The sequence below is a fragment of the Sarcophilus harrisii genome, chromosome 2 (assembly GCF_902635505.1).
Source record: "Sarcophilus harrisii chromosome 2, mSarHar1.11, whole genome shotgun sequence".
In the NCBI taxonomy this organism is placed as follows: Eukaryota; Metazoa; Chordata; class Mammalia; order Dasyuromorphia; family Dasyuridae; genus Sarcophilus; species Sarcophilus harrisii.
The window spans coordinates 331,478,206-331,496,786 of NC_045427.1; the positions used below are offsets into that span (position 1 = coordinate 331,478,206).

At 34.1% G+C, this 18,581-nt stretch overlaps 1 protein-coding gene across 15 annotated transcripts in view; it reads right to left on the bottom strand.

Annotated features, from left to right (window-relative positions):
- The window catches only part of RALGAPA1 (Ral GTPase activating protein catalytic subunit alpha 1), a 289,451-nt gene that overhangs the window by 45,846 nt on the left and 225,024 nt on the right, over positions 1-18,581 (bottom strand). For all 15 annotated transcript variants that reach the window (XM_031952869.1, XM_031952861.1, XM_031952860.1 and 12 more), the window contains one exon: positions 1,650-1,808. In XM_031952869.1, the coding sequence (XP_031808729.1) occupies positions 1,650-1,808 (159 nt within the window). The remainder of the gene's footprint in view (positions 1-1,649; positions 1,809-18,581) is intronic.

The window sequence follows — 18,581 nt, forward strand, 5'->3', positions numbered from 1 at the left end:
TACTCACATGAAAATTTTGTAATAATAATAGTAATTATCAGCATTTATGTGATATTATTAGGTTTGCACAGAACTTTACAAAGATTTTATATATATATATGAATCTTCACCAAAAAAACCCCTTGGGATATAGGTGCTCTCATTAGGGTAAAAATGTCTTTTCTAGGGTCATTTAGCTAATAAATGTCTGAGGCCAGATTTAAACTCAGATTATCCTGACTTCAGGATCTGTGTTCTAATCTACAGTGCCAACTAGTTGCCTATCATACTATTATATAATATATGTGCTCTTATATAATTGGTGGAGTAATTTTCATAACCTCTTCTGTTTTTAACAATTTTGTAATAGATAAAAATTTAAGATTGGAAGCAAAGATGAAATTAATTAACAAACATAGGGTAGAATATATTATCACTGATGATAGAAAGTTGTTTCTTATTAGCCTCCTCTGTCATCATATATTTCAAAATGTAGAAGACTGTACAAATGTTTTAAGTATACATTTTATTAGAAGAAAACCAAATACTATTGGCAACCACAAGAATAGGGAGAAATTTAAAAATCGTGAAGCTATGAGCTATCTTTCAGTTTTCTAGAAGAAAGTTTGCTTTTAAAGATTATTTGAGAAAGTTGTTTACATATGAGAATTTATATGTATTCTTGATAATAACTGAAGGAATACAATCTTTATGACAGTAACTCTTATCCTGATAATTAGAGATATAATGATGATATAAATAAAATGCAGTTGAGGTATTCAATTTTTTTATACTTGTATGTTACTTACCTGGGGACATAGGCACTCCAAAAAATACAAACTTTTAAGATGGTTAAAAGACATATAAGTGAAAGGAGCTCTGCCAGAATTTTTATTATCTTTGAAAGACACTTATTTCCTTAGTTTCATTATTTATACAACGAGAGGTTATGATTAGGAGATCCCTCAGGGCATTCCTACTTATTTCATATGATGACTCATCACAGTGATTCTGTGATCACTTTATGAGTGATTATATGAAATAAGAGGACAAATATTGTCATCCCATTTTACAAATAAGGAAAAAGATTCAGAGTTAAGTAATATGATTTAAAATACTTGAAGATACAAAACTTGAATTCAGGTCTTTTGACAAGCCTAATTCTTTTTTACTTTCACTGTTTCTTTTAAGCTTTAAAGGAGATTAAAAAGTTTAAAACCTTTCGATGGGAAAGGAGGAAATGAATTTGGAAGGGATAGGACAGTGAAGGACAGAATAAATTGGAAATTGGGTCAAAAATGTTATTTTCCATACTCAGGTTAGTGTCACTAAAACAAAAAGAAAGGATTTTTAAAATGTGAATTCAGAGATTTTCATATCATCTTCTTAAGTGTGAAGAGCTAAGAGAACACTAACGTAGAGAGTATTCATTTTGCTACCACCACTAATTTTTAGCCATTTCTTTCTAAGTTTTTTTTTTTCCCTGCAATTTCTTTTATCTAACCCCTGAACAATAAATACAGGAATGGAGAAATGCACATTCATCTTCTGACTCTGATTGAGCTAAGAACATAATAACTTAGATAGAATGAACATAAACTGTTTTTTTAAAAGCAAAATTGTGAATAACAGCAAATATATTAATAAAAAATTAAAGAAAATTCACACACCTCAGGCTTTTTCATGATCTGGATACTGAACATGTGGTTTTTCATTGGATATATTACAATAAGGACATCACCAAATTCTGTAGGGATAATTCCTCTTCTATAATCTCTAGTATGCTCTGACCAAACAATGTGTACTTCATCATTTCCTAAGTGTCGCAACTAGGAAAACAAGAAAAATAATATTAGCAACATATTGCATAAAATACATAAATATATGCAGTCTCATTGCTATAACTTCCAATTATTCTAAATTATGCTATGATATCAAATTGTCTTAAGAATTAAAGAGATTAATTAAGTTTAAAATATCATTGTTTAAAATGTTCAATGTGAATATCAATGAAATATTTTAAACACTGAAAAATATAATAAAGAAAAAGGGAAAGCAAGCATAAAAGAAATATATAGATAATCAAAACATTTTCTTATAGTTAAGTTTCATTTTTTTTTTACAAAGTACATTCTTAATCATATTTAAAAAAAGAAAAATATTTGAAAAGATATTGAAAAAAAATTGGGTTTCATTTCCTTTTTGAATATTCTCCTTGAATAAGATTTATCATTTTAGACTGAACAAATTATCTTACTTTAGCATTTTATAATATTCTCCTAAATTTTTACTAATAATTGTTAGACCCTAGAGATTCCATGTAGATATTTACTATTCACTAATTGTTATACCATAGGCAGTGAAGCAGCCCACTTCTTCAAGGAGATCAGTCACTTCTACTTAAGAAGACTCTTTAATTTATAAAAGATGAACTACCTCCTATTCAACTACTCCATCTCTTCTTATATATGGCTCCAGGAACAGCCAAGAAGGTCTCAAGGATTCAGGTGGGAAGCCTGTTTTTTGCCTCTCAATAAGCATTTACAGACTTCCTGGTCTTGTTGGTTTGGCCATGTTCCCCCTCTTTCTTGCTTCTCTCTTCCACTCTATTCCATGTCCACACCATGGACTGTTTCCCCACTGACTAAAGGAGACCAAGCCATAGAGTTCCTTTAATGAGAGGGATGAGTGTTGGAGGCCAGCTCCAGTGAATAGGATGAATGTGAAAATGAAAATACATGAGCCAGGTGGGATTTGTCTAAGCAGTCTGTTTATTGATCTGGGAGCCAGAGTTTATAGACATTTTAAGCTAATGTTGCATCAATATCAGATTAAGATTAACATCAGAAGTCTCCAGGTGGCACTGTGTACATTCCAGGGTTAACGTATATAACATAGTTATAAACCATTTCAGTTAGACATTAACTTTAAGTAGTAACTAGCAGTAACAATAACAGAGTTGTAAGTAGTAATTACTAGTAATAACAATATACTTATCATAAGAGTTGTAAATAGTACAATTCCTGCTATACTATATACATATGCTATGTAATAGTATATGTTCCATGCATTCTTCACCAAGATTATTCTACATTTTTCTTGAGCATATCATTCATTCATTGTTACGGCAAATGGTGAGTCAATGCTTTGAACTGTACATCCTTACAGAGAGGTCATGAACTTATTCAATACTAGCCCTCCTCAGATGAGATCATTGGGGCAGAGTTCATCCACTTACTTGCAACTTCTTCCATACTAAGCATCAGGGCTTAAGTATGGCCACTTCTAGGAACAGCTATATGGTTTAGTGGATAAAGTATTGGGCCTCGAGTTAAGAACAATTGAGTTCAGGTCTCAGGCATTTACTACCCTGAGCAAGTCAATTAATTAATGTTTGCCTTAAAATTCACTGGAGAAGGAAATGGCACACCACTCCAGTATCCTTGTCAAGAAAATCCTTGGACATATGGTTCATGTGGTCATGAAGAATCAAACATGAATGAATGACTAAAAATTAAAATTATTACATCAGTTACTATGTGAAAAAACTTGGTTATTTTGTTAACTTTAGAAAGAATAATTTCAGGCTGGTGATGAAGCTGGAAGTTAAATCACAAAGGGTGACACAGAAGCATTTGGGCTTTTTGGAAGGCTCTTTGGAAGACTGTGACTGATAAATGAAATAGATACAGATACAATAAATAGATAAATGAAATAGTAAATTGAGTGCAATTATAAGGTCTAATGAAGGTATGGAAAGTCATGGTTACAATCGATGCTGGGAATAATCTAATGAATGAGGATAATACACAAAAGAAAGCTGAAAGGGGAGGAAGATGGAAAAGTTTGAGGTTTGTAATAGCCTCAATTGGAAGCATGAGAAGGAATTAAGGAGGAATGAAAGAGTTCTGTGAGAATTCAGTCAATCAGCCGACTAGCACTAATATTATGCCAAAATTTATGTTAAGTATTACTGAAAAAAAGAAAAGCAAAATGATAAAGGAGATAATTTGTTGGAGAACACAGGATGGAATGCGATCACTTGTGCTGGGGGAGGGAGGGATTTGCCTTGGTCAAGAGAAGGACTACTTTTTTATGTGAAACTGGAGTGAAGAAGATAGTGGCAGAAGATAATATAGTTGATATGAAATGAGAAAGAAGGGAGGATCTGCAAATACCCCCAATTTTTTCACTTATGAGGCAAGGATCTCAACTAAGATGGTTGAGAGATGTAGCATCCTTCAAATTTTGAGGAAGGATGAAAATGTTTGGAAAAGTTCCTATGTTGAGTGGCACAGTGAATTGACTAGGGATGTATAAAAAGATTTCCCTGCTATGGTAAGGGCTTAGTTGAGATCAAATAACATATAACATAAAACATGGATTCATGATTTCTTCAGCTTCATTCAGCAGAGAATGAACAGTAGCATGAGCAAGAGATAGTAAAAGTCAGTTAAATGGGGTTTGGAAGGATCTTTCATAGGATAAAGGGGAAAGGGGCCTGAAAGAATATGACATTGTAGAATTGAACTAGTTCAGGAAGAGTTCAAGTTGGGAAGGGAAGCAAGAGAAGATCACCAGTATTAGGGTGATGGCTTGGGAAAGAACTGAGGAATGTAGAGGGGTTGGAGATCTTGGCAAGAATAATGAATAGGGTTTGTAGTTGCAAGCAAGAGGAAGAGGTGCAACGTCAACAGATTATGATCAAATCTAAAAGGATATGAGAGTTCATAAACATGGAAATGGAATACTTGAAGGAGACAACAAGCTCAAGGAATAAGGTGGAGGTTGACAATGGAAAATGAGCAAGCTGAGAAATTGTGAGATTTGGAAATATCAGTGTATATGCTGAAGTTCCCCTTGTATGAGAGCAGGAAGAGAGAGACTGAGCTAGGTGCTGAATTCATTGAGGAATGAAAGAAAGAGATCTGTAAACAACAACCCAGAAAGTAGATTGGCTAATATGGACTGAATGAACCTGAGAACAGGAGAGATTACTGAGTGATATAGGTAGATAAATATTTTCTTATTTGATCTCCTTAAGTTCAGTTAAGTACTGAATATATACAAAGCTAAATAATGGTATTATAAAGGCAAAAAAATGAAGACATTCTCCAGTTTAAGGAATTCAACACAGTCTTCAATAGTCTAAGTAGTCTAAACAGTCCTTTTTGAAAACCACTGACAGTTTTGTTTTGTTTTGTTTTTGCTAAGGCAATTGGGGTTACACAGCTAAGAAGTGTTAAGTGTTTGAGGCCAGATTTGACCTCAGGCATGACAGTTTTTAAAGTTCAAAAAGAAATAGTATTTTAGGACTAAAAATTTTAAATATTATTTATTTAGTGAAAGAAGTGACTATCAATGTATGAAATATGTACTTTATTTTAATAGTATAAACATAGGTTTCGATTTCTTTGTCAACTTTTTTAAAAAGTGAGAAAGATATCACACAATTTTTATAGTCCTGTTTTCTGAAATTTCATTTTTTAATCAAAATACTTTAAAATATTCTTCATATACAGCCATAACCATTTGTCAGTTTTTGTAATAGGTTTATGTTAACTGAATACAAAAGAAATGTGAAATAAATTTAACCAGGAGGGATGATCCAATCTAATTTTGATACATTAATGTCATATGCTGTACATGTTACAATACCAGCCAGACTGAACATTAAGCTTCAGGCTATACTAAGATTTCCAAATGGCAGATTGTTCTAAGTGATACCATGTGTAATTGCAATAATAAATGATAGTAAAAGCTGAGCACACTGTCAGAAAGAATTTAAGTATTTACTTTAAAAAGTTAAATGAGTTAGGTTTGGAAAGATAAGACAACTGAAATAATGCAGATCTCAATTTACAGAAAATTCCTTTTATTTATCTGCTGCATTAACCCTTGAACTCTTGCCAAAATAATCTCTAGTTTCTAGTATCCATTTATCTAAAGATGAAGGAAAAAACACCGTTGTCTTTCTTTTTACTAAGGTTTATCTTGAGTTATCTTGTCTACTCACTGAAGAATAAGTTTATTACTAAGGTTTTACTAAAAAGAATAATAATTGCAAAGGAATTATGATGGAAAATTTAGTCTAGAGAAATGTACCTAGCAAGGATATAGTAAACAATTAAAAAAATTTTAAGTAAAAAGTTTTTCAGGAAATTCTGTATGATAATTTTTTTTAAATCTTACTTTTTAAAGAGTTTTGATTTGTTGTTTATTTTTAAATTGCCAGAACCTTCCCCACAGGAGGGAAATGTGTTTCATTATCAGTTCTCCAGGCATGACATTACTCTAAATGATGCATTTTTATAATTATAAACAATCATAAATTAAATTTATTTAATGCTAAATCAAGTAGTATGTTTACATATATATGTGTGTGTATATATATATATATTATATATATATATATCTTTAAAGATTGAGGCATCCTTTTTTTAACTTTATTTGTCTTGAAATTTTTTTGAGGGAGAGGCAGGAGGAGAGTCTGTTTTTGTGTTTTTTAATTTATTTTTTATTGAAGTTTATAATTTTCAAATCATATACAAGTATAATTTTTCAACACTGACTCCCTGAAATACCTTGTGTTCTAATTCCCCCCACCTTTCCCTCACCTCCTCCCCTAAATGGTATGTAATCCAATATATGTTAAACATGATAAAAAAAATATATTAAATCCAATATAGGCATACATATTTATACAATTATTAGATCAAAAAGGGAAAAAAATAAAATTCAAGCATACCACATCAAAAAGAATAAAAATGATATGTTGTGGATATGATCCACCCTCAGTTCTCACAGTCCTTTCTTTGGGTGTAGATGGCTCTCATTATCACAAGATCATTGGAACTGGCCTTTATCATTTCATTGTTGAAAAAAACCATGTCCATCAGAATTGATCATCGTATAATCTTGTTGTTGCCATGTACAATGATCTCCTGGTTCTGCTCATTTCACTTAGCATCAGTTCATATAAGTCTCTTCAGGCCTCTCTGAAATTATCCTGCTGATCGTTTCTTATAGAACAATAATATTCCACAAAATCCATATACCATAATTTATTAAACTATTCTCCAACTGATGGGCATTCACTCAGTTTCCAGTTTCTTGCCTCTACAAAAAGAGCTTTCACAAACATTTTTGCACATGTGGTCCCTTTTCCCTCCTTTAAGATCTCTCTGGGATATAAGCCCAGTAGAAACATTGGGTATGCACAGTTTGATACGATATATAATTTGACATTTAATATCTAATATATATGGTATGGTAAATATATCTGTGATCCAAATATACTTAGTAGTTATACTTTCATAATATCTAAAAACTCTTAAAGGGCTTTTTAGCTACCTGATTTTGGACCTAGATGCAAAATATTCTGTAAGGTCAGGTTGTCAAAGATTTTAAGAAAGTGAACAGATTTGTTCAATAAAATCTGAAAATTTATTTTCATGATTCACTTGTTGATGCCAAATACTACTGAAGCATTTCTGGAATTCCAAGTACATTTATTAAGCATCTAGTATCTGCCAGGTATTGTAGTAAGTGCTGGGGATATAAAAAGGGGTAAGGAAAAGTCCTTGTGCTCAAGAATTAGTTGTCTCTAATAAGAGGCAACAAGCACCTATGTACAAACAAGTTATATACAAGATAAACAGGAAGTAATTTAGGGAGGGCAGGAACCAGAATTAAGAAGGTTTGGCAGAGACTACCTGAAACATGGCATTTTAGTTGGGATTTAAAGGATGCTGGGGGAGTCAGCTGACAGCGTTGAGAAGGAAGAGCATTCTAGCCATGAAGGACAGCTGAGAAAAAGGTCAGAGTTGAGAGGAGTATTTTTTAATAAAGAAGAGTCAGACAGCCAGGGTCACTGGATCAAAAAATACTTGATGGTGAGTAAAGTATAAGAAGATTGGAAAGGCAAGAGTAGGGCTAAGATATGAAGGGCATGAAAGATCAAACAAAGGATTTGGTCCTGAAGGCAAGAGAAAGTCCCTGAAGTTCAATGAGTATATGTTGGGTGGAGGGGAAGAGCATATGTGACAGGATTAGATTGGCACTTTAGGAATAGTGGCTGTATACAAATATATACAAAGTAATTCTGTGGCTGAGGGGAGAAACTTATGAGGAAATTAGGAAAGACCTCTTTATAGAAGGTGGCAGGAGTGTCTTCTAGACCTATAAAAAGGCATAGAAGAAAAGACAGAATGTTGAGTAGTGAAGAGGGTGGTTTGCTGAGATATGGAGACTGGAAAGATAGATTGAAACTAGATTGTGATACTAAAAAGAGTAGGTGAACCATTGAAAGTTCTTGAGCAGATGAGTGATACAGTTGGACTTGTACTTTAGGAATTTCAATTTAGCAACTGTGTATGGAAAATGGATGGAAAGAGAAATCAATTAATAGGCTATTAAAATCAATTATGTAATAAGGATCTAAATTAGGATATAGTAAAGAATCTCCATTAATCGTTATGTTGTTTATCTCTAATATATCTTAGGATTGTATGCATGTTGTCCTCCCCATTAGACTGTGAGCTTCTTGGAGTTTAAATGGTATGCATCTTAAGTGACTGGAAGTGAAAGAAGCTTGTGGACTGTGTTGAAATGCTAAATTTTAAATGTCATGGACAATTTCTTTGTAAAAAAAAAAGAATTGGTAGACACTAAATATAGTGAGCACAAAATAACATCACAAAAACAAAATTATGTTTCTGTTTTTAATAATTGTGTTATATAGATAATAACTCCTCCCATCAAAACCAGTAGTCTTTTTTCTTTGGCAGTTCCTTTACAGCTAGATCTGTTTCTTTTTTCTGAGATTGGGTTACTTAAGATTTCTATGTGGTTTTCTGTCATTTTAAGTATGCAATATTTAAAAAATTATTCTTCTATTTACTTTGTGTTTGTTAAGTTTACCTTAAGTTTGTTAGCACATAACTGTCTAACAGCTCGAAATTATTCATTTGTAACAATTTTCAACTTAGAAATATTTTATTTATGAATATTATACAACATTCATAAATATTTGCTTATATTTATTATGATTTCATCTTATTGGTCACTTTATTTTCTGCCTTCTTTTAAAACACATTAAATTAAGTTTTAAAAGTTATATTAGTTTTTCAAAGAACAAGCTGTAAATTTTATCATTTCCATGTTGTTGCTTTTTACTTTCCAGTTTACCTATTTGTCTTCTTAATACTGCCTCTGTGATTTTTTAAGGATTTTTCATTTGTTGGATTTCTAATTTTTAAAGATGCACATGCAGTTTATTAATTCAATTTTATTTTATTTTGTTAATGTATGTTTGAAGGAATGATTTTTCTCCTGAGGACTGCTTTAGGTATAAATCAGAAATTTTGGTATATTGTTTCATCATTATCATTTGCTTTTACATAATTACTGTTTCTATGATTTTTTTCACCTACCAAATTTTTAGGGTTTCATTGTTAAGTCTCTCTCTGGGTTTATGTCTGAGATCTGTAGCTTTTGTTTGTGGTACATGAAACAATGACTTTTTATTACATTAAGTCTATAAAAGGATGTGTTTCATCTTTTTACACTTTTGTAATATCTCTGTACCCTCATACATGGAAAATTTTTACATAAGTTCCATAGCGTGCTAGGAAATAAATATATTCAGGGCAGCTAGGTGGCACAATAGATATAATACCACCCTTGAAGTCAGGAGAACCTGAGTTCAAATCTGGTCTCAGACACTTACCACTTTCTAACCTTGTGACCCTGGATAAGTCACTTAATCCCAATTGCCTCAGCCAAAAAAAAAAAAAAAAAAAAAAAGAAAAAGAAAAGAAACATATTCTAATTTCTATAGCAATCTGTTCAGTCCTGCATTTTCTCTTTTATCTCTTTCCTTAGATTTATCCAAAACTAAAAGACACTGAAATCTCCTGTCACTGTATTGTTACTATCTATATTTTCTTGTAGTTCAGTTAACACTTCTTTTATGAATTTGGATGATAAGGCATTTGGAGCACATAAATTTAATAATGATATTGGTTTCTTGTCTATGGTTAGTTATGTTGAGGGGTGAAATACTCTAACAGTAATGGGGGTCCCCAGGCCAGTGTTGTAGTAAAGCGGGTTGTGATCCTTTTAAGAAACTATTGCCTATTGATTTGTGATTCCTTTCTGATTCCCAACACCTCCTGGCTACCGCATTATCAATTCAGGATTCGAAGACCTTTGATTCACAAATCCTGGTCAAAAGCACCCCTTTGAATTTCAATAAGAGATCCGGGCTTGTCTCAGCCCCCTTCGGATCTGAGCCAGCTTGGGCTCTCCCAGCCCCCATTCTGATGATCTGCTTGGGTTTCCCAACCTCCACCAAGACAAGCAATATAATGAGCTTCCATCAACTAGGTCTTGGCAGATGGACCTTGGCAGTTCCCCTTACTGCCAGATCTTTCTGTCCACTTGAATAGTCTTTCCAGTGCTACTCTCTCTTTACCCTCACCTATTTCCTTAACCAGACTTTACTTACTTCCAATCCCCATAATAAACCTCTTTTATCAATCTAGGTTTTCGGGTCTGTAATTCCTTTATAGGGAGCCTCTGCGCCACCAGAAGGGAGTCCCCAAAACTCCCTACCCTTGCACCAAAACCTACCCTGAACCCCAAACCTGCCACTAGACCTCATTTAACTCCCTGACCACCAGAAACCCTAATTTCATTTGGGTTCTCTAAATCTAAACCTCATCAGTATTCCCAGTCTCTGAGAGATTTGGCAAAAGTGGGTTTATTTTCACTGAGAAATTCTTTCTCTTAGTGATTAGGAAGATATCAAAGTTTGGGGTACAGAGTCTAGATTTTATTTAGCCTTCTATGGCTTGGGGCTAGGGTGCAATTGAGGGGCTAATTTCTAAATCAATAAAGATGGTAATTGTTTCCCAGGCCAAAGTGATTCTCAGATCAATTGGATGCAGGAGTTTCCTGTGAGAATCAGTAGGAGAGTGGAGATGCTCTCAGAGGCTGGGAAGAGTTGAGATTCAGGGTTTTTCTACTCCAGGTCCATCCTCTCAAAAATCAGGGGAACACAGTTATCCCTTTATATTTTTAAAATATTTACTTTTGCTTTGAGAGAATGATTTGCAATTCCTGATTTTTAAAGTTCATTTGATATATGGTAATTTTTTCCCAGCCCCTTAGTTTTTTTCCTGTGTGTTTTTTTAAAGTTTCTTTTAAAGCATCAAATTGAGAGTCCCCCCCAAAAAAAACCTCAATTTGTCTCCTTTTTTCACTTTAGTGGATTCATTCATTCATTTTCTTTCACTTCTCTTTAATACTGTAGTTTTTGCTTAAGTTATTTTTCCCCTCTTCTGCTATTGATGTAAACTGTGTCCCCTTCAATTTACATTAGTGGGGGGACTGATGTAAACTGCTCCCTTTTGGGGGGAAGGGTCAGAAAGAAATCTTTAAGGGAAGGGTGTTCCTCACTCTCAAACCCTTCCAGCCTGGGGGAAGGGAGAAATACTCATTCTTAAGGTTAACTCTCAGATAATTAATCTTATTCAATTGGAAATCTCAGCCTGGAGCATGGTCAACTCCTCTATTGAGTTGAAGATTAGTCCCAGCTCAGGGCCAGGGCAAACCTGATAAAACAGAAAGCCTGTCAATCCATCTTTGCTAATTCCTAATCAGGAGTTTGCTGGCTAAGAAAGATGTTTTCTTAGCTTAAAAAAAAAAAAAACACCTATTCTTGCCACAAATCTCTGTATTCATTGGGGTTTGCAAATCCCATTGCTGTTGGGGGAATCTCTCAACCCTCAATTCTCACACCTCAACACCATAAATACAATACTATGTCTCTACAGTTACTTATTTTAAGGTGACTACAGAGCTCTTCCCTTATTCTTGCTTCTTAGTTTCTGCTTTTATTTGGTTCCCCTCTCCCCCCTTTTTTCTCTTCAGTGAATCAAATAAAATTCTTTTAAAAAAAATCCTCTTCTTCAATTAGTCTCATTCATTAGTTTTAAAAATTTCAATAACTGTGCCCCTTTTTCCAGAGATTTTGCTCCCTAATTCTCTTATTTAACCTTCCTTTCTGTTTTTCTGGACCCTCATTCTCAGGTTTATGGCTTCTATACTTATCTTGACTCTATTCTTTGTATTCCTCATAGAATCAAAACTTGCAACTTAATGCATCTCTGGTCTTCCTCTAAATTTCTGTGGTAGAACTTCCGGCAAGTTTGTTCTCTCTTTCTACTGTTTCTCTTACTCAGAAAAATACCATTTCCTGCAGTTGACAGGATATTGCTCCAAGGCAGGACTCCCAGGTCCCCAAATTCCCTATTAAAGAGATGACCACTGACCTTTGCTAGTTACCTTCTTTTCCTGAGTTCAGGCCCTCACATTATTCTAGGAACCAGGTGCCCTGAGGAGTTCTGACTCTTCCTTCTATACCCTTAGATCCTCACAGGATGAATGACATCTCCAAAGGTCAAACACCTGGTGCAAAGATTCCATTTTTCTTTCAAACCCATCTTTTTACCCACAAGAGCATTCTTTAGTGGTATACCCCATCCCTCCCTCCACCTCCATCAAAACAAGGCCTCTTGGCCTTTTTTCCCTTATTGTGCCCTCTCTTCTTTATCTTTACCCATTTTTCTTGCAGCCTCTCCTCTTCCAGAGAGACCACAGACATCAATTTCCTTAACTTAACCAATATATCACATCATCTCATCTATCCCTTTTCCTCTCCCTTCTCCTTTCCAAGTACCCTCCCTGTTTTGTACTTTAATTCCCCCCCCCCAAAAAAAAAAAACCCACCACCACAATGATTCAGTAGGATATGGTGCGCCCCAAGCCTTAGTCCCTTGTCTTCTTTCCATACCTTCTATTTCTGGGTCTACCCGTCCCTCCCCACTTATTTCTTTAAAGGTTTTGGAGGATAGTATATCCTTCATGGTATATATGTATTGTTGCCTATTTAATCCATTCCCAAGGTGAGTAAGTTTTCTGAATTGCAAGCCTTCTTCCTTCCTCTAATGTCTCTGTATTCTTACTCTGTACCTTATTTGTATAATTAACTATTTTTGCCTTAACTCTGCCCAGTTCTTTCATTAGAGCTGCCCTACTATTGGGGCAGATGTCAATCTTAAACATAGGATATTCATTTTTCTATTTATAAAAAAACAAAAATATCGTGTATGTTGAGTTCCTTGAAATTGATCTTTGATATCGACTCTTAAATGTTAAATTTTTTATTAAGTTCATGTTTGGTTGATAGAAAGTCCTAAAAGCCTGCAAGTTTATTAAATGTCCATTTTTTTCTCATTCAATATTAGATAATTTTGCTGGATATGATATTTTTGGCTGCAGACCTAGTTCTTTTAATATGTCAGTAGATATAATTCCAGGATGTGCAGTTTTTTATTGCAGCTGCTGCTAAGTCCTGTACAATTCTAACTGTAGCTCCAGTGTATTTGAATTTTTTTTTCTCTTGTTTCTTGCAAAATTTTCTTTTTGATCTGGGAGTTTTGAAATTTGGCAATAATGTGTTTTCCACATTTCCACCTTGTTGAGGTGATGATTAGTGGATTTTTTTCTATTTCTATTTCTACTTTCCCCTTCTACAATCCAGGACAATTTTCTTGGATTATTTCTTGCATTATTTGTATCAAGGCCTTTTTTTTTCCATCACAACTTTCAGACAATTCAATTATTCTTATATTTTCTCTTGATCTGTTCTCCAGATCTGTTGTTTTTCTTAAAAGATGTTTTACATTCTGTTTTATTTCTTCATTCTTTATAATCTGCTTTGCTATTTCTATTTCTGTTATTTCACTGGCTTCCCCTTGCCCAATTCTAATTTTCTTTCTTTCTTTTTTTATTTATTTAATAGCCTTTTATTTACAGGTTATATGCATGGGTCCAATTCTAATTTTCAAAGAATTATTTTCATCTTTGGGACTCTGTATCTTCCTCTCTAGTTGATTACATTTTTTATAATTATCTTGTTTTTCTTGGATTTTTTTCTTTTTTCCTCAAAGTCTCTCATTTGATTTTTAAATTCATTTTTTGAGTTTTTCTACAAATTCTCTTTGGGCAAGGAGCCATTTCACTTCACTACTCTTTGGGGTAGAAGTTTTCTTTTTTACTTCAGTGTACTCTGAAGATGAACCCTGGCCTTTCCTGTTCCTTTAGTATGTTTTTATAGTAGGGTTCTTTCTTCTTGGCCAGTTCATTTTTTTAAAATAAATTAGCATCTCTAATCCTGGGGATGAGGGAGAAGAGATGGTGCTTTTGGTTTCACCTCAGCTTTCTCCTCTCCCACCAGGAATCCCAAATCAAGAGCTCTACCCTCCAGCAAATGCCTGCAGCTAGCAACACCACTGCTGCTGCTTCTAAATTCAGGTGGTAGTTCCTTTTCATCCAGGGCTCTCTCAGCAGCATAGCTGCAGTTCCCAATCAGCCTAGGTTCCCTCAGTCTTTCTAGACTCAGACCCTGAGGCCACTTGTTGTCCAGGAGGTGAAAGTTTCTGTAGTTGCTGTGGAGAGTCCAGCTATCCCCAGAGCTCCCTACTGGGTGATTCTTCCCCTAGCCCAAAGTTGTTTGCACTTCATATGAGTTAATCCCCTCCCTGAGTCTTTCTTAGGATCTTCTTGGGTTGTTGTACTAGGAGGCCCCCTGTTCTCCCCCAAGTCTTCTTGATTTTTCACCAGTCTATGTTTGCTCTGAGGCACAAATTTGTTCTGTTTGTGAGGGAAATATGGAGATCTTGAAATTTACCATATCAACCTACTCTGCCATCTTCCCAGAATTCTCCTGAGGACATTTTTGATGAAAACATCAGTAGTGACCAAGTAAACTATTAATTATATTCAACAACAGACCACATTTTCACGATTTTCCAATTGAAAGAAAGATATAAAGTGTCTGAGGCAAGACAGAGATTAGTTTTAATATTTTAATTGTGGAGGGTTTAGGCTATCTCGTGTTGAAAAATTATTCGACCCTCAGCAACTGAGGCAGAGAGGCCTTTTATATGTTTTACTGGGTGGATGGACAAGCTACAATTCCAGGAAAGTATCACAACCCAGTCCTGACAGAACAGGAGTTCGAGACAAGAAGGTCAGAAGCAAGGAGCAACATTCAAAGGAGGAGGGAGTTATACCAGCAGGCATTCAAGATAAAGCACCTAGAATCTTATGATTCTCTGTTATTTCAGAGTGCCTTTTCTAACTTAATTTCTTCATTTCTAAGAGACAAAGAATGGGGGTTATAATAATTTTTATTCAGGGAAACTAAGGCATAATAGGAGAATACAAGATTTCATTATGGTTATTGTTTGTGGAATGTAAAAAAAAGTACCTGTCTTTGTAGGGTAAAATGCTTCTTTCATTTGAAAGCTGTTTTCTAAGTTGTCTCCCACTGATATACCAAAACCATTAGAGTCCTCAAGAGATAAAACAACAGAAGTAATCCTGTTCGGTGATTATATGATTATATATATCAGGCATATATATATCATGTCCACCAAAGGTGTACTCCACGGTGATGGATGAGATCCAGTGTGGAGTATCAGGCTCCTGGGTGAGGTTGAAGAATATTCTGAAACGAGCCACTTAAAAGATTATGGCCTGACACAGTGAAGACCAGATGGATAGAGCATATCTATCTATTGCACATCACATGCCTTTAAATGGAAAATCTCTAGAATTAAAGTATTACTACGTAAACCTAGGAAAGGCAATGCAAAAGGAGTTGAGACTGGAATTGAAGAGGAATACTAGGAGGATGGATCATCTTTATGAAACTGTAAAATTATTAATGATCCCAAGGTTTTCATGGAAACAGAAGTTTTAAATATCAACATTTTATGTTAAAGTTTCATTGACATACATCAAATATAGTCATATAGTGCCTAAAAAATTTTAAATAAAATTTAATGAAAATTTAAATGAAACTAAAAAAGGTAGCAGAAAGAAGCCCATAGTAAATGTGATAAGATTGTAACATAAAGCCAGTGAGCAACTCTGAAGAACCAGCATAAAAAGAGATCATCATGAATATAAAAGACAATATGGGCTATTCAAGTAGTGAAGGACAAAGAATGATAAATGAATAATCAGAGGGTTCCTTGCAATGTCAATAAATTGAGGAACATTTCCTTCATGTTGTATGAACTTTGATGAATTTATGAAAAGACATGGATGAGTCACTCACAATGAAAAAATGGTAATTAGCAATGATCTGTATCAATAGACTGAAAAATCCTCAGTTTCCTTTGCTGATTCATTAATATCACATAACTAAATATGTTCCCCAAGTGGATCCTCATGTCATTTATAGACTCTAGCCCAGCCTAAAGCCTTCAGAGGAATAACTAGAGAAAGAAAATCTCAAAACAAAGGGGAACCTGAAATTCTGTCACTGAAATTGCAGTTTTCAAAGTGGCTGATATTGCATTAATGCACACATTGGTGAAACTGTGAACTGGCTCAGCCATTTGGTTTTTGTTGTTGTTTTTTCTGAGGCAATTGGGGTTGACTGTGACTTGCCCAGGGTCACATAACTAGTAAGTATTAAGTATCTGGGATCACATTTGAACTCAGGTGTTCCTAACTTCAGAACTGGATCTCTATCCCCCGTGCTATCCAGCTGCCCCAAGGCTCAGCCATTCTGGAAAGCAATTTTGAATTATGTCCAAAAGCTAATAAACTGTGCTGTATCTTTTGATCCAGAAACACCAATAATAGGTCTATACACCAAAATGATCAAAGAAAGAGAAAAAGAATCCATAACCCAGTTTGATTCAAATTCTTCATCTGTAAAATGAGCTGGAAAAAGAAGGGACAAGCTTCTACAATATCTTTGCCAAGAAAATTCCAAATGGGGTACATAAGTACTTTTGTACCATAAGTACAAAAATGCTTATAGTGGCTCATTTTTGCAATGGCAAAGAACTGGAAAATGAAGGGATACCCATAAATTAAAGAATGTGTGAACAAGCTAGGGTATGTGCATATATGAAGAGTGTTTATGATGTAAGAAATGATGAAGGGGTGCCAATTTTCTATAATGCTGCAGCTGTTTTAATTTGCATTAATTTATTATTTGTGATGTAGGACAATCTTGCATATGACTGTAAAGTCTGTAATTCTTGTAAGAAGTTTCTTCTCTTAGATACAAACTTAAATTTAGTTTAAGTTTCCTTCCTTGTAAACATTATCTTCTCCATGAAGCCTTTTCTAAACCTCCCCAACTGTTTGTTAGTGCCCTCTTTCCCAAACTTTTCTGTCATTCATTTGTTTCAATCATGTCTGACTCTTTGTGACCCCATTTGGAATTTTCTTGGCAAAGATATTGTAGAAGCTTGTCCCTTCTTTTTCCAGCTCATTTTACAGATGAAGAATTTGAATCAAACTGGGTTAGCAGATTAAATGACTTGAAGACCTTGAAGGAAATTGGGTTAGTGGGTTAAGTGATTTACCCAATTGACATAGCTCAAAAGTATTAAGTTGTGAGTCACCCAAAATGAGTCTTCCTGACTTCAGATCCATTGGTCTGGTTATTACATCACCTAGCTATCCTGACTACCTTGTATTTAAATTATTTTGTATATATTTTTATTTATTATCCTCCATTAGAATATAAAATCCTTGCAAGTAGACATTGCTTCATTCTTTGCACTAATATCTTCAGAATCTAATACTACATATGGCACACAGTTGGCACTTAAAAGTAATAAATACTTGATGGATTAATTGCTAATATCTTCCATCAGAGAGAAACTCTTGATCTTATGTTGTAGCCTCCTATAGAGATATCAGACTTTTATCAGACACTCATGCAAATTTTTCCCCCTAATCATTTACTTCTTTCCCTATGTAAGTTATATTAATTTTGTTCATGCAAAAATTTTCATTGGATCTTATGATTATGGCTTTAAAGCTGGAAGAAATCTTAAGAAGCCAATGAGTCCAATGCCCTTATTTTAGAGATAAGGAAAAATGAAATACAGAGAGGATATGTGATTCATCAAATATCACACTGCTTGAAAATGTCTGAAAAAAGATTTCAATCAAGGTTTTTTTATTTCAAGTTAGTGCTCTATGATGAAATCTCACATAATCAAAATTACTTATTTTTATCTTTGAGACTTTTCCCTAACATGCGAATTGCTTCTTGAAGGAAGAAAAGGGATTTCAACAGATAGCATTATGAAAAAAGTATGTTGTAAGTATAGTATAGCAAACAGCTTGCATGAATGAATATAAGTGGATAAGTAAAAGAAAAGACAGTTGCAACATGGTTAAAATGTGGTTGGTGAAAGGGAATTATATGAAATAAAGTCAGGAAGATAAGTTGGAATCAATTGTGAAGACTTTTTAAATGTGAGACTAGTGAGTTTGTATTTTATCCTATAAGCAACAGGATAAGGAACATGATTAAATTTCTATTTTAAGAAATCAGAGGTTTTCAGAGTACTGATCACTTGTGGTATTATTTTGCTTTTCTTCTTTCTTTTTTGTTTTTAAAAATATTATTTGTTATAAAGGGTTTCTTCTCTGGGAGGAGAAAAAGGATATAATGGGGGAAACTATATATAGATAGAAACAGATATTTATAC